The sequence below is a fragment of the Peromyscus leucopus genome, chromosome 23 (genome assembly GCF_004664715.2).
Source record: "Peromyscus leucopus breed LL Stock chromosome 23, UCI_PerLeu_2.1, whole genome shotgun sequence".
NCBI lineage: Eukaryota > Metazoa > Chordata > Mammalia > Rodentia > Cricetidae > Peromyscus > Peromyscus leucopus.
The window spans coordinates 26,851,048-26,867,884 of NC_051082.1; the positions used below are offsets into that span (position 1 = coordinate 26,851,048).

General features: G+C 50.3%; 1 protein-coding gene across 1 annotated transcript in view; it reads right to left on the bottom strand.

The window, feature by feature from the left end:
* The window catches only part of Hip1 (huntingtin interacting protein 1), a 130,099-nt gene that overhangs the window by 12,138 nt on the left and 101,124 nt on the right, over nucleotides 1-16,837 (bottom strand). The window contains 14 exon segments of the mRNA XM_028860656.2: nucleotides 446-556; nucleotides 2,697-2,833; nucleotides 2,912-3,019; nucleotides 3,404-3,490; nucleotides 4,813-4,948; nucleotides 5,671-5,814; nucleotides 6,030-6,131; nucleotides 6,928-7,044; nucleotides 7,882-7,970; nucleotides 9,143-9,326; nucleotides 10,591-10,663; nucleotides 12,834-12,931; nucleotides 13,950-14,090; nucleotides 14,172-14,247. Of these exon segments, the coding sequence (XP_028716489.1) occupies nucleotides 446-556; nucleotides 2,697-2,833; nucleotides 2,912-3,019; nucleotides 3,404-3,490; nucleotides 4,813-4,948; nucleotides 5,671-5,814; nucleotides 6,030-6,131; nucleotides 6,928-7,044; nucleotides 7,882-7,970; nucleotides 9,143-9,326; nucleotides 10,591-10,663; nucleotides 12,834-12,931; nucleotides 13,950-14,090; nucleotides 14,172-14,247 (1,603 nt within the window).

Below are 16,837 nucleotides of genomic sequence, written 5' to 3' on the forward strand. Positions count from 1 at the left end.
AGAAAAGAAACAGGATCTAAGTCTCAGCCAGGTGACGTAACTTCATATAAGTCATGTAATTATCAGGCAGCCTGAAAACTGAACCCCAGGTGGCCTGACACCAAAATATCCTATCTTGGAGGAAACTCATCTTTCTTTGTAAGGACCCCATTTTCATCCCCTCATTTAGGCAGTGACCTTGGCCTTGGGTTTTGTGTTCTTTTCTCTTTCTCTCCTTTTTCTTTTTGAGACAATATCTCACACAGCCCAGGCTGGCTTCAAACTTACGACCTAGCTGAAGATCACCTTAAAATCATGAACCTCCTGCTCCCACCTCCCAAGGGCTGAGATCACAGGTTTGCACCATCACACTTGGCAGTTTTGACTAAGACATTCCCGAGGCATAGCACTGCCTGAGGGAACTGACAGAAATGTTGCTGTGGGAAATCCTACACAATTCTCTCACCTCTATCCGGGCGGTGGCAGCTTCAATGGCAGCTGAAGTGGCAGCCATCTCCTTGTCCACAAGGTCACCCAGCTCTTCCTGTTTGATGTCCAGGCCCCTGGGCAGCAGGTCCTGTGAACAGTATCACAGAGGTTAAAAAAAGACACTTGGTCTTCTCTTAGCTTTCTCTTGGACCTGTCATGGGAACCTTCTATAAGGCATGGGAGGCGGGTCTGTCATAGGAGGCAGGGTCTGTCACAGACTCCACCTGGAACTTTCCATAATGTGAATGTTGGAACTGTTGTAGAGTTTTAGTTAAGATGTGTTACATTCTTTTATGCTGTGGAATGTTTGTTTAATGATGCAAAGATGTGTTACATTCTTTTATGTTGCATTTGTTTAACTCTGTGAAGCTGTGTTACTGTGCCTGTCTAAAACACCCAAATGGTCTAATAAAGAGCTGAACAGCCAATAGCTAGGCATGAAAAAGGATAGATGGGGCTGGCAGGCAGAGAGAATAAATAGGAGGAAAAATCTGGGAAGAGAAGATTAAGGAGAAAGAAAAGGAGAAGGAGAGAAGTACTCAAGGGCCAGTCACCCAGCTACACAACCAGCAATGAAGTAAGAAAGTAAGAAGCCCAGAGGCCAAAGGTAGACTGGAATAATTAAGTTAAGAAAAGCTGTCTAGAGACAAGCCAAGCTAAGACCAGGCATTTATAAGTCAGAATAAGTTTCCTGTGTATTTATTTGGGAGTTGAATGGCCAGTCCCCCAAAGGATAAAGAGCCAAAGAGTAAAATGAAACAACATGAACCTCATGTTCCTCCCTTCTCTGCACAGTTCACAACCATGTCCAACTGGGAGGCCACTAGTCCCCAACCCTACAGAGCCATTCAGCTACAGTTACTGTGGCCCTAGGATGATTAACCTTGATTGTCAACTTGATGGGACTTGGAATCGCCATGGAAACAGACCTCTCAGCATGTTTGTGAGGGAGTTTCTAGATTGGGTTAACTCAGTTGGGAAGACCCACTTGAACGGGTCTTGGGGTTTGGAATGAATAAAAAAGAGAAAGTGAGCTGAGCACCAGCATCCATCTCTCTCTGCTTCCTGATGGTGGATGCAATGAGGGTGGCTGCCTTGTGCCTCTGCCTCCATGCCTTCTCCTCCAAAGCCTCAAACTGTGAGCTAAAACAAACCCTTCTTCCAGCTGCTTTTGCAGGTGTTTTTAACAGCGACAAGATACTAGACTAACATAGGCCCTAACTCTGTAGTCACGGGCATCAACTCTACTATTTATCCCTTGACAGTGAGGCCTTTCAGCAGGCCAGTGAATTAAACACAGCTAGAAAGTCCTTCTGGACAGACTTGCTGTATGTGTGTTGGTACCAGCCTGCAATCCTAGCCCGTGAGAGGCTGAGGCAGTGGGCCTGTAAATATGTGAGCACGGTGAGATCCTGTCTCTAAATTCAAGGATGCCAGTGATTCTCAGCCCCAGCTCTTTCTGGCATCCAGGTGGATACACATGAGAGATAGTTCAGTGGGTAGGAGGGCTTGCTGCTCAATCATGAGTTCTGGAGTTCGGATCCCAGCACCGGCATAAAGAGCTTAGCATCTGGCACATGACCTCGTCCCAAGCTCTGAGTGGAGCAGAGGCAGAGGATGTCTGGAGGTGGCCGGCTTTCAGGTTAGCAGAGGTCTCAGGGCTCTCTGAGACCCAGCATCAAAGGAACAGGCAGTGATAGAGGACATTTGATGCCCTCTTTTGGCAGGTTATCTACATACATACATACACACACACACACACACACACACACACACACACACACACACAATACAATCATACAATCTTTTTCTAAAAAACGACTTTCTGTGTAGGCATGGTGGTATGTGCCCGCAATCCTAGTACATGGGAGGTGGATGCAGGAGAATCAGCCATTCCAGGATATTCTTGGATACATGACAAGTTCTAGGCTAGCCTGGTCTATGTCAGACCATCTCAAAAGACAAACAGAAAACCAAACAGGGCTGGGGAAGTGGCTCAGTTGGTAGAGTGTTTGTCTAGCACTCCTGAAGCCCTGGGTTCCATTCCCAGCACCACATAAACGAGGTATCGTGGTCTAGACCTGTAATCCCAGGAGACAGAGACAAGAGGAGAGGAGTTCAGGGTCATCCTTGGCTACATAGAAAGTTCGAGGCTAGCCTGGGCTACACAAGACTTTGTCTCAGACAACCAAACAACAACAAAAAGCAAACCACATCACTAACAATACCTCGCCAATGGCCTGGATCTTGCTGAGGCAGTTCCTCATGGCTGTGCCGTCAGCTTTCTCCATGGCTTCCTCTTCCTCCAGGGAGGACAGGTAGGCCAGGGTTTCCCTGCCATACTGCCTACAGGCCTCTGTCAGAGCTGGAGACAGAAGAGACAGGTGTTTAAATGCCCCTGTTGTCCTGGCTCTCGGAGTATCCCTTTCACTCTGATACTCACAGTCGGCCGGCTCTGGAGGGGCCCGGAGGCTGGTGGCGCTCCCCTGAATGATGGTGTCACTGGTCAAGTGGGCAAGCAGGGTCACAGAGTGCAGGAGCTCACTGATATCTGCAGGGCGCAGGAAGTAAGGTCTCAGGCCCAGTGGTGGCGCCATTTTCTTTTTAGGTTCATTTTTACTTGATGTATGTGTCCGTGCGTGCGTGCGTGCATGCGTGCGTGTGTGTGCGTGTGCGCGTGCGTGCGTGTGTGTCTGTGCTCAAGAATGCAGATACCCATGGAAGCCAGAAGAGGGCATCAAATCCCTTGGAACTGGGGTTTCAGGCAGCTGGGAGCAGCCTGAGGTGAGGGGGGGTTTGGCGGATGCACCTAGCTCCTCTGAAGAGGCTCCTAACCCCTGGGCCATCTCTCCAGCTCCTGGTTGTACATATGTACATATTTGCACCTGGCCCGGTTGCCCCTAGCGACGGAGTCCGCATCCTCTGTTCCTTTTACCTTCTGGGCAGGACAGATACTGGCTGCGGTCCTTTTCCAGTTGATCGAGGCAGCTGGAAACAGCCTTGACTTTGGAGAGAAGGTGATCTGAGGGGAGACAGGAAGTCAGCACACGAGTTCCCACAATTTGTTCTACATAAGCAGCGGGGTGGGCGGGATGACCTGCTGAGAGTCCCTGCCTCTTACAAAGGAGGGCTGCTGGCTGTGTGCTTGTGCTCATGTGATGTACATCATCTATTTGCTTTTCTTTCTTTTGAGACAGGGTCTCATGGTAATCCAGACTGGCCTTGAACTCACTATGCGGTCAAGGATGACCTTGAACTTCTGATCTTCCTGCCTCCTTCCGCAAAGTTTGGGATTACAGGCATGTACCATCAGACCTAGTATCCATGGTACTACAACTAGAACCCAGGGCTTCGTGCATGCTAGGCAAGTACTCTACTAACTGAGCCATGTCCCTGTCCCTCCAGAACTATTTCTCAGTTCACTATTGTCTCAGGGTACTGCTCACTAGAGGGGCATGCCACACTATAAGGTGCGAACCTCAAGTCTCTGTCTCTGTCTCTGTCTCTGTCTCTCTCTCTCTCTCTCTCTCGGTTTTTCGAGACAGGGATTCCCTGTGTAAGCTTTTTGCCTATCCTGGATCTTACTCTGTAGACCAGGCTGGCCTCAAACTCACAGAGATCCGCCTGCCTCTGCCTTCTGAGTGCTGGGACTAAAGGCGTGCGCCACCACCGCCCGGCCTCAAGTGTCTCTTAAAAGCTCATGCTATTATTATTATTAATTATTATTATTATTTATTATATTGAGACAGGGTCTCACTAAATAGTTCTAGAACTCACAAAGATCATCCTGCCTCTGCTTCCCAAGCATAAGTCCATGTTCCAATGCTTGGTTTCCCAGTTTTGTGCTATTTGGGGAGGCTATGGAAATGTAGGAGGTGGAGCTGATTTGGGGGGAGCAGGTCACAGGGGGCAGATTTTGGGAATCGGTTCTTCCTGCCTATTCCCTGTCTTGCTCTCCGCTCACGGTCCACCATGTTATGAATAGCCTCCACCACATGTTCCTACAGCCACGAAGAGAGCTGCTCTTCCACGCCTTCCTCATCACTGTGGACCGGAACCTTCTGAAACCGGCCCAAGTGAATCTTTCCTCCCTTAAGTCATTTCTGCCATGTGCTACGGTCAGGGCGACACAGTGACAACCAGGACACTGGCTGAGGCAGTGTGTGCCTCACCTGCCTGGCCAAGAAGTCACAACCACACAGGCAGTATGCTGCATTTTCCAACCTAGCTGACTTAGGATGGGGAGAGGGGGCAAGCCTCAGAGGCTCCAGCATGCAGCTGGATTCAATCCCAACAGGAAGTACCAGGCAGTTGGGCCCAGCAGGTGGGCATCTGGGAGACTACCTGTGGACCCCGCGCAGCTGATGAGGGCAGGCTCTTCAAGCTGGCTCAGTGCCTCCTGTATCTCACGCTCTGCAGCCTTCCTGGTCCCTGCCAAGAGTATTTTCCTCTGGTCCTTTACCTGCTGGCACATGGACTCCTAGAAAAAGGTCATGGAGATGAGAGTCGGCCAGGCACACTACAATGAACCCCAAAGCAGCATCCACCTGGGACCACACTGGGATTCCTGGCCTCTCGTGGGGGTGCTAATGAGATCGAAGCTGGTCAGCTCCACACAGAAAACAATACTTGACTTTGGTCCACTCCCAGGGTGGCATTCAGATGACTCCCTAAGGAGTGCTAACTTGTCATCTTGATTAAGACAAGCCTGGATTAATAAAGCATACCTCGGGCTGTGTCTGTCAGAATATTTCTAGAGGTAATTAAAACCCAGCATGGGTCCTCTGGAAGAGCAGCAAGTATTGGGCCTCTGAGTCATCTCTCCAGCCCATATTTTATTAGGCAGGGACTCGTATCTCAAGCTGGCCTCAAACTCAGTATTAGGGAGTTGAGGGTAACTGGAACTCCTGATCCTCTGGTCTCCACATCCTGAGTGCTGGGATTACAGGTGTCAGCCTGCATACTAACTCAGCTGATGTGGTCTGGAGACTGAACTCAGCGTCCAGTGCATGATGGACAAACGCACTGCCCACTGAGGCACAGCCCTGGCCCACACACTCTTCTTCTTATACAAAAAGACACACTTGGCTTTAGAAACTATGTTCACAGAAAGCCTTCGCCATCAGCCACAATGGCCTTGAACCCTTCACTGCACACCTGTCTCTGGCTTCCACGATGTTCCAGGGGATGTCTGTTACTTGCCTGGGCACTGGCCAGTTTGATCTGGGTGCTTTCCAGCTGGTCTCGGAGGGTTGAGAACTCTTCCTCTCTCTGAGCAGCGGCAGCTGCCAAGCTGCCCTTTTCCTTCTCCAGTTCGGCGATCTGGGTCAGCCACTTCGATTCTGACTGCAGAGGTCACCATGTGGAAACAGGGAGAAACTGAGGAAATTAAACGGTCCCCTCACTGGGCCTCCAGATCCACCTCCTGGCTCCGAAGGGCAGGGGGTGGTAGCCTGTCTACGTGCCTATCGCTGCCTCGAAGAGTACGTGTGGATTACAGTGGGAGCGGAGGGACTCTCGGGAGGGACCCAGGCACCAGAGCGGAGCGGGGAGTGACTCACCTGCGCAGAGGTTTCCAGATTCCCGTGGAGGACCTGCAGCTCTTGTCTGCTGGTGGCTAGTTCATGCTTCAGGTTCTCAAGAACATCCTGCTGCTCTTGAGTCTGAAACGGAGGCAAAACAGGAACGCGGTGAGCTGGAGAGTCATGAGAAGGGATGCACATATGTATACATTTCCCAAGCCACTGATTGAGACTGTGCGCTCCACTGGGTTGAAGGGCAGGCTGGAAGGTAACAACCCAGACCTCACCAACTTTTCTTTTCCAATAGTAATTTGGAAGATTAGTTTACCAGTCATAAAAAGTCATGACTGACATATATATATGTCATATTTACAAATATATATAAATATATATTATGTATTTAAATAGCCCAGGCTGGCCTTGAACTTGCTATATACCCAAGGATGACCCTGGACTTCTGATCCTCCTGCCTCCACCTTCCAAGTGCTGGGATTACAGACGTGCACCACCATGCCTGGTTTATGTGGTGAGGGGGTTGGAACCCAGGGCCTCCTAGGAGAGCATGCTTGGTAAGCACTCTACCAACTGAGTGACACACCCAGTCCCCAGCATCTGCTCTTCTAAGTGGCTTCCAAGGGCCCTCTGGAAACTCCTCATGGAGCATACGATGAAGTCTTCTGATCCATGCCTGCCTCAAAGCCCCTTGGCAGGGATCGAGGGGATGAATGAGTGGCTCAAGGTGATTGCTGCTGATCTAGATGATCTGAGTTCAATCCCCCAGACGCACATGGTGCGAGACGCGAACCTAAACCCACAAGTTGTCCTCTGATTTCAACACGCATGCTGTTATATGTACACACACACACATAAAACACTAGGAAAAGTCCACTTTCAGTAGACACATCTCTCCTACATCCCAAGTGCCTCTCCTGCTCACCTTCCGCTGGGCCTGGTCACTTACACGTGCAAAGGAATCTTCTAGTTCTTTTTTCTCTCTTTCCAAATCCACCTGGGCTTGCCTGGCCACGGACACCTGTTTGGTCACCTCTGCATTCTGAAAGGGGAGAGGAGCATCTTGAGCTGACATCTCTCAGGCTCAACGTACATCTTTCTTCTAGTACCAGTGATTTCAATCAGACGTGAGTATCAAGGAGGCAGACACAGGAGAAGATTTTCCCTAACCCAAAGGAAGCCAGAATCAGGCCACAACCTTCAGATGTTAGACTGTCAGGGATTTACAAAAATACATAGATGTCTGGTGTAGTGTTTTTTCCCAGGCTAGCCTCAGAGTCACGGCAATCCTCCTGCCTCTGCTTCCTAAGTTTGGAGATTGCAAGTGTGAGATAGCACACCTACTTATTTATTTTTTGAGTTAGGATCTTACTATTTAGTCCTGGCTGCCCTGGAGTGCTGGGTTTAAAGTCATGTGCCACCACACCTGACTATTTTCTGGGGGGGCAGGCTCTTGCCTCTGTTTTCTGATAGAATTACAGGGGTCTTCCACTATGCCCAGCTCAAGGGAGGGGTAACTAGAACTGTGGCTGGCACGCAAGACAGAGCTCAAGAAGCTGGGGTTAAGACACGGGGTGCAAGAGCCAGAGAGATGGGTAAGTGCTTAAGAGCCCTCGCTGCTCTTTCAAAGGACCCAGGTTTGGTTCCCAGCACCCATACTGGGCGGCTCACAATTGCCTGTGATTTCAGCTTCAGAGGATCTGATGCCCTCTTCTGGCCTCCTCAAGCAACTGCATACACACATGCACATATACATCCACACAGACACACAGAGGAGGAATAAATAAATAGAAGTGCATCTTGGAGGAACCCCAAGGTCTGCACTCTTTCTCCTGTAATGTGGGGTTTACGGCAGGACTAGAGGGGTCCGAGTTCCTACCTTCCGCAGCAGGTCGGCATGGTTCTGAACCAGCTCGCTATACTTCTCTTTTAGCTTGCTATACCGCTGTTCATTGGCTTGGGCCTTTCCTGCATTGGGAAAGACCAAGGTGAGGCCTCTGCCCAGGATGGGATCCCCGCATCCTCCCTCCAGTAAGGTGGGGGCACTAAGGATGTTTTTATTCCTTATTTATTTATTTATTTTGATTGATTGATTGATTTTCTTTCTTTCTGAGACAGGGTTTCTCTGTGTAACAGCTCAGGCTGTCCTAGAACTCGCTCTGTAGACCAGGCTGGCCTTGAACTTATAGTGATCCATCTGCTTCTGCCTCCCTAGTGCTGTTTTTTTTTTTTTTTTTTTTTTTTTCAAAGACATGGTCTCATGTAGGCTGGCCTCAAACTGGCTATATAGCTAACATGAATTTAAACCTCTGGTCATCCTGAATGCTGGGACTACAGGTGTCCACCACCACACTCAGCTAGAAGTTATCTAATTAATTTGGGGTTTTTATTGGGAGAGAAGGTCTTGCTACATTGCCCAAGTTAGCATTATGGTCATCCTCCTGCCTTATCCCCCAGAGTTCTGGAATTACAGGTAAATATCTGTACTATACTGGACATAAAGTTTGTCTTCTTTGAATAAACATCCCCCTGATTCAAATTGTTTTGCAGACTGATATCTACAAACACAGTGTGGTAATTTGAAAGAAAATGGCCTCCAAAGGGAGTGGCACTATTAGTATTAGGTGTGGCCTTGTTGGAGGACAGTGTGTCACTGTGGGGGTGGGCTCTGAGGTCTCCCGTGGCTATGCCCAGTGAGATAGACCACTTCCTGTTGCCTGCAAGTCAAGGTGTATTAACTCTCAACCTCTGCTCCAGCACCATGTCTGCCTGCACTCCGCCGTGTCCCACCGTGATGATAACGGACTGAACCTCTGAACTGTAAGCCAGTCACCCCCAGTTAAAAAAAATGTTTTCCTTGAGTCACCATGGTCATGGCGTCTCTTCACAGCAATAGAAACCCTAGCTAAGAGTCACAGCATCCACGTCAACCAGGCTCTAAGGTTCATGTCCTCTCTTAGAAGTTCCCTCTCCCAGGATAGGCGCTACCATCATCACCGTGTCTTTGGTTGCTACGGCCCGGCTGGGTCACCGAACCCGTCTCTGCATCTGAGGCCAAGGGCAAGCACCTCGGGCTTTACTTGTGGGGAGTCGCACCAACCCGCCTCGCTCCCGCCCACACCCCAGCCCCAGCCCCTCACTTTCTATCTCGGTCAGGCTGCGCTGCGCCTTCTCCGTGTCCTCCCGCTGCCTCTTGAGCTCGTCCAGCTCGGCGCGCAGGAACTCGCAGTCATCCGTCGCCCGCTGCCCGAGGTGCTGCTGCTCGGCCAGCTCCGCCTCCAGCTCACTCACGCGGCCCTTCAGCTGCAGCATGGCCCGCTGGCTCTGTCAGGGGCACCCGGGTAAGGGGCCTGCTCCTGTGAGGCTGTCCCATGGGGGCACCCAGCAGGACGGGGACGACTTATCCCCTAGTGGCATCGACCCATTATGGTTGATCTCTGTATCTTCAAACTTTCTGACCCACAGATCCAACCAAACAGAGAACATTTTTTTTTTTTTTTTTTGGTTTTGTTTTGGTGCTCTGGGTAGAGAGCCTAGGGTCTTATTCATGTTAGACCAGTAGCTGTACTGCTGAGCCACACCCAGCCCTCACTGATTCTAGCAGGCTCTCACTGAGCCACACCCCAGCCCCTCACTGGGGGATTCTAGCAGGGCCTCACTGACCCCCCCCCCCTCACTGGGGGATTCTAGGCAGGGGCTCTACCACTGAGCCACACCCCAGCCCCTCACTGGGGGATTCTAGGCAGGGGCTCTACCACTGAGCCACACCCAAGCCCCTCACTGGGGGATTCTAGGCAGGGGCTCTACCACTGAGCCACACCCCAGCCCTCACTGGATCTAGGCCCCTCACTGGGGGATTCTAGGCAGGGGCTCTACCACTGAGCCACACCCCAGCCCCTCATTGGGGGATTCTAGGCAGGGGCTCTACCACTCAACCCCTCCCCCCACTGCCATCTCCAATCCTTTACTGAGGGATTCTAGGCAAGGCCTCCACCAATGAGCCATGCCTCCTGCCCCTTCCTGTTAGCCCAATTCTCAACAAGGGAACCACACTTCTAGGCCATCACTGGTGAATTTTAAGCAGACACTCTCTGGCTGAGGCACATCGTCCACTGCTTACTGAGGAATTCTAGGCAGGTGCTCTACCACACTCCAAGCTCTGCACCGAGAGATTTAGACAAGTCATCGATCATTGAGCCATACAGCCCCAGCTCCCAAATCAAGCTTTCTCAAGGACCTTATGAGAAAAATTGGTCTTTCTCGTCATGGTCTGAAGGCCAAGCCATAATCACAGCTTAACTGCCACCCTAAAGTCACATGACAGGACAATGAATTCTAATTGAGACTTGGAGATGACCAAATTCACTGGCTTTGTCATGTCTTAGGACAGGGTTCAAATCATATCGTGAGACACCAATGTCAGTGCCACGTGTCGGGGAAGCCCAGGAGTAGAGGGATCGAGTGCCACGTGTCGGGGAAGCCCAAGGGTGGAGGGATCGAGTGCCATGTGTCGGGGAAGCCCAAGGGTACACGGATCCGAGTGCCACGTGTCGGGGAAGCCCAAGTGTAGACGGATCCTAGCACGCACCTCTGTCTTCATGCTGTCCAGCTGTCCTGTCAGCCCGCTGATCTCTCTGTACAGGCGTTCAATCAACTGGTCCCTGAGAAGAGAAGAGCAGGCCCGGAGTCAGCACACCCCACCCCTCCCCTCCATGGACGCTGACAGACTGGAAAAGGAGGGGGAGGCTGGTGTTAATTTGGGGCCATTCTCTTAAACGAAAACTTTTCTTGTTGTTACCAGATGTCAAGTGGAGGATGATTCTCTCACCCTCTTCCCCTCCCTTCCCCCCGTGTGCTAGAATCAGACCATGTGCTACTTCATCTGGTTTATGGGGTACTGGGGTGTCTCTGCATGCTAGGCAGGCACTCTACAAATGAAGCCACATCACTAGCCCCATGGATAATAATGATTCTTTGCAGTATAAATTTTACAGTCAACTTTTCTCATCTGCGGGTTCTATATCTGTGCATTCAACAGACGGGGGATGGAAAATACTGGGCGAGAAAAAAAACTGCATCTAGATGGACTATGTATTTTTACCTATTTTATATGGACTTCTGTTTTTGTCAGCATTCCCTAAACACTACAGGAAAGCAGCGGCTCTGAGCTGGCCCAGAGAGTGAAGATGCCAGCCGTCAAGCCTGACCATCTTTGCTAAACCCCTGGGTCCCATATGGTGGAAGGAGGGAACTGATTGCTACAAGCTGTCCTCTGAGGTGGACACTAATGCCACAGTGCTCCTGCACCCGTCCCCTCCCAGCACCAAATTAAAGGCGTATAAAAAGAAAAACAATCCGGGTGGCGGCGCACGCCTTTAATCCCAGCACTCGGGAGGCAGAGCCAGGTGGATCTCTGTGAGTTTGAGGCCAGCTTGGGCTACCAAAGTGAGTTCCAGGAAAGGCGCAAAGCTACACAGAGAAACTCTGTCTCGAAAAACCAAAAAAAAAAAAAAAAAAAAAAAAGAAAAAAGAAAAAGAAAAACAAAACGCAGAAAGAAACATTGTAGTGTTTACAATGTATCACGTGCTATGAGTCACGCAGAGGTGATTTAAAGGGTACAGAAATGGAGGAATGTGGGTTCTAGGCAGACAGTATCCAGTCTTCTAGTGGAGTCTTGCACAGTGGCTGAACTTTGTATCTGTCTGTCTCTGTGGGGGTGATTCTGGAACCAATAACGCTAGGATACCTAGGGTGGTTGTACCTTAAACATGAGGTATCTTACCCTGACACCCACCTGTTCACAGTTACCGATCTGGGATACAGAGAGTCATATTGGAGAGGGGTAAAGAGACTTAAACAATTTTTTAGATTTACGTGTGTGCCTCTGCCTGTTAGTATATGCACACGTGTGTGGGTGCTCTTGGAGTTCAAAGAGGGTGTTGGATCCCCGGGAGTTACAGACAGCTATGAGCTATTTAACATGGGTGCTGGGAAATGAACTTGACGTAGCAAGGGCTCTCAGCACCCAGCCGTTTCTCTAGCCCTGGCCCCTTCTATAGTTGGGTACTGAGGCCCAGGCCTTAGGCATGCTAAGTGAGTGTTCTACCACAGAGCAAAGCCCAACTCTCTCTCAGTGGGGGTGAGGCCGCTCTGTAGGTCAAGGCCAGTGCTCCCAAGCCCAATAACCTGACTTTGGAAGGAGAGAAATGACTCCCCGAAGCTCTCGGACTTCCACAAGTACATCTTGGCATGTCCTCCCACACTCCCGTCCGGACCCACAACACACACATATAATCAAACAAAACAAATACAACAAATCTTTTTTTCTTAAAGAAGTGCCGTGCCAGAGAGAGAAAGAGATGGTTCAGTAGTCAAGAGCACTTCTTCCTGTGGAGGAACAAGTTCAGTTCCCAGGACCTGTGTGGGGTGACTCAGACCTGCCTGTAATTACAGCTCCAGGAGAGCCAATGCCTATTTCTGGCCTCCATGGCTACACACACACACACACACACACACACACACACACACACACACACAAAATGGTGGTGAGCAAAAGGGAAGACACCCAACATTTGCCTCTAGCCACCACACAGGCAAGCATAGGCAAGTGCACTAGCACACACATGTGTATCTATATCTACCACCCCACACATACACAAACACAACACACACACACATATACACACTCATACATTATAAACACATATACACATGTATACACACCAAGGCGCGCACACACACACACACTTCCTTCCTCTTGGTTGCAAGGCAGACCAGGGCTTAACTTGAGTTCTAGACCATGGGCCTCCTTCCACCCAGCATGGACTCACTTCTCATCCTTGTTCACGCCATTTTGATTGTTGAAATTGAAGGGGTCGCTGCTGGACGAGCTGCCGAAGATGTCATCGAACTTGTTGTCAAACAAATTCTGCAGTGATTGGCAGGGTGGGGGACGGGCAAAGAACAGGTCAGAGACTAGAAAATTGTTTGGGTGTGCAAGCATGCGCGAGCGCACACGCGCGCGCGCGCGGGCGGGGGATGGGCTATCATGCAAGTGATTATTTCATTTTTTAGACAGGGGCATGCAATGTAGCTCTGGCTAGCCTGGAACTCACTATACAGACCAGGCTGGCCCAAAACTCTTAAAAATGTCCCTCTGCTTCTGCCTCCTGAGTACTGGCATTAAACTGTGTGCTGCCATGCCTGGCTCCTTCCTTCCTTCCTTCCTTCCTTCCTTCCTTCCTTCCTTCCTTCCTTCCTTCCTTCCTTCCTGTCTGTCTTTGTACTTAAACAAAACTTTTTAGCCTGCATGTATGTCTGTATACTGTGTGCGTGCCTGGCACTCACAGAGGGCAGAAAACAGTGTGGGCTCCTCTAGGACTCGAGTTAAAGATGGTTTTGAGGCACCTTGTGAGTGCTGGGAATCAAACCCGGGTCCTCTTCAAAAGTAACAAGCGCTCTTAATGGCTGAACCAACTCTCCAGCCCTTCGTATTTTGGGGACAGGGTCTCATAATGTGCTGTGTGGCTGAAGCTAACTGATTTCCTCTTTTCCTGCTCCCACCTCCCAGGTACTGTGATCAGAGGCATGGACCACCATGCTTGGCTTCACGATTCTGTTTTCTTGGTTTGGCTGAGACCTATCACTCCGGGAGCCCAGGGCAGAGGGCTCAGCCTAATCTCCCACTTTCTTATGAGAGAGAGGAACCCAACTAGGCACTCTGGCATACATGTGTAGTTGTACCCATCTTAGAGGCAGAGGCAGGAGGATTTGGGGCCCAGGAATTTGAACCCAGCATGGGCGACATAGTGAGACGCCATGTCCAAATATTAAAGCCGAGCAGGCCTTGTTTGAGCAGACACACCCAAGCTAGGAGCCTCTCCTATCCTTTCGTCTCCTCTAGGGACAACTGGAAGGGCCAAGTTCCTCTCCTGAGGCTCCTGTACCTGCTGGGAGGCATCCATGTCCATGAGGTCATCCTTCTCCAGGACAGGCTCACTGTCTGGAGAGGAGACCTCTGCTGGGATCACCACCACAGGACTGATGTGCTCTGACAGGGCTGAGGCGCGCAGGAAGTTGGGTGGATTCTGGAGAAGCAAGACACAGCTTTGAAGGATGCTTACCTGCCAGGCCCGGAGCCATGCGGAGCCCCTCAGGGGTGCACTCACCTCAGGTAGCTGGGGGATCTGAATGAGCCGCTTGAAGTACTGGAGGTTGCTGGAGCGCTGGAACAGATCTTTCAACCTGGGAGCACACAGGCATCTTAGGGGTGCTGGACGTGGTTGGTTGCCAGTCCCGGGAACACAAGGAGCACACCTTCCCAGCATTGCCACCCTCTGTCCATCTTAAAGGCACACGCTCTTGGTGGGTTGCCCTCCATGATGCCAGGATTCGATTACGATAGTAGGATTCAATTATGATACTATAGGGCCAGGGAGACGGCTCGGGGGGTAAAGGCACTTTGCCATCTAAAGAAGCAGGCCTGGTGACTTGAGTTTGATTCCTGGGACCCACATAAAGGTGGAAAGAGAGAACCGACTCCATAAAGTTGCCCTCTGATCTCTACATTCACACCACCATGACACCCCCTCCCCCCGCCTCTCTCTCTCACACACACACATAAAAATATATGAAAATAAAATATCAAAAATGGTATTACGGACTGAGGTCTTTTACAGTGAGTTCTCAGTCACCAGTGATGAGAAAAGAATAATCAATGCTGCAGATCCTGTTGAAGACTGGACAGTCTCAGAGACGGTCAATCTTGATGACTACTTGACAGGACCTAGAATCACCATGGGGACACACTTCCGGTGTTGTCTGTGAGGGTGTTTCCATAGAGGTTTAAACGAGGTGGGAAGAACCTCCTTCCCCTTTGTTTTTGAATTTGGGGAGCACCACCCCTCGGGGCTGAATCAGAAGAACATGGGCCCGCCCAGAAGTGAGTAAAGGCATTTGCTGCCAAACCCAATGACCTCTGGGGCCCACAGGATGGAGGGACAGAACCAGTTCCCTCCTCTGGTCTACACAAGCACACTGTGGCACAGCCCTACAAAATAAATAATCATGGGCTGGAGAGATGGCTCGGAGGTCTTCCAGAGGTCCTGAGTTCAATTCTCAGCAACCACATGGTGGCTCACAACCATCTATAGTGAGATCTGGCGCCCTCTTCTGGCCTGCAGGCATACATGCAGACAGAATACTGCATACATAATAAATAAATACATAACCCTTAAAAATAAAAATAAATAAATAAACACATGTGTAGGGAGAGAAACTGAAGCCCGGGGTGGCTTCCTGACCTCGGAGGCAGTGTGACCAGCTGCCCCAAGCTCCTGCCGCCATGCCGTCCCCATCACTATGGACCCGCGCCCTCAGACTGTGAGCCACAGAAAGCCGTTCCTTCCTTAAGTTGCGTTTCTCATGCATTTCCTCACAACACTGACAACACTAGAAAACTGCCCAGACCCCCACACTCATTTCCTCGGGCTGTGGACGGCACGCTGCTGTCGGCAGATTTCTCTTCCTAGGAATGGCGGGCTTGGAGGGACATGAAGGGGAAGTGATCATCTCCACCGTCACTTCCACGCCATCATGCTGGACTGTACCCTCCAGTTCCCTTAGGCTGCTTTTTTTCATGTATTTTGTTACAGCAACTGGAAAAGTAACATTCTATTATTCTGTTCGATTCTATTTTATTTATTCCATTCTTGTTTGTTTGTTTGTTTGTTTTGTTGTTGTTTTTGTTTTTCGAGACAAAGTTTCCCTGTGTAGCTTTGTGCCTTTCCTGGAACTCACTCTGTAGCCAAGGCTGGCCTCGAACTCACAGAGATCCGCCTGCCTCTGCTGGGATTAAAGGCATGTGCCACCACCGCCCGGCTATTCCATTCTTTTCTATTCTATGGTTCTCTAGTCTACTTTACCTTCCATTCTTCTCTCTTCTCTTCTATTTTTCCTCTACCCTCCCTATCCCAGCTCATTCCGCTCCATCCCTCCAATCTACTCCGCAGTGCTTAGGGATCAGAACCCACGGCTTCACGCACGTGACACAAACCTTCTGCATCTGAACCAAACGCCAAGAAAGCATTTCCCTCCTTGTCACGCCTCTAACCTGAGTAAAAACACCGAAGCCCAAGAAAGCCAACCAAGAGGAGGAGCTGAGGCACCAGCCGCCCTCTGCTTGCAGCACGGAACTTCTGCTTACTCAGCTCCATCAACCAACCCCTCCCCCGGGTCGCCACACAGCCTATCAGACCCCAAGACTAAAGGGTCCCTGTGACATTGCTAGAGCTTATCCTGAACTCCAGGGCAGCGAGGTCTCCAAGAATATTCACCTCTGTGCAGGAGAGAAAACGAAGCAGCTCCCCACAGGGGATGTTTTCCTAAGCTAGGAAACAAAATGGAAGGAAATACAACGAGCTAACCACACGTCCCCGTCTCTCTGGGTTGGCGCCAACAGTAAATGGACGTTAGTGCTTTCGCAAACTACTGGAATTTCACATTCCAGGAAACCAGCCCCAGGGCCTGTCTCGCAGGATTTAGTAAGTCATTCATCATAGGATGTGCACCAGGCTTCCCTAGTGGAACGAAACCAGGGGGTTAGTTCAACCCTGTGTTTGTCCTTTGACTGCTCCGGAGGGCAACCAGTAAGTGAAGCACCAGCTAGAAGATTTAGAAGCCATGGTCAAGGACGAAGAAGTTCAGAGGGAAAACACACTACGTCAGGATGGCCACCTCACAAATGAACGATCCACAAAACAAGAAATAAGAAGGGCCAACCACGATGGTTGGTTTGAATGATCAACTTGATGCAATCTAGAACCATCTGGAAAAA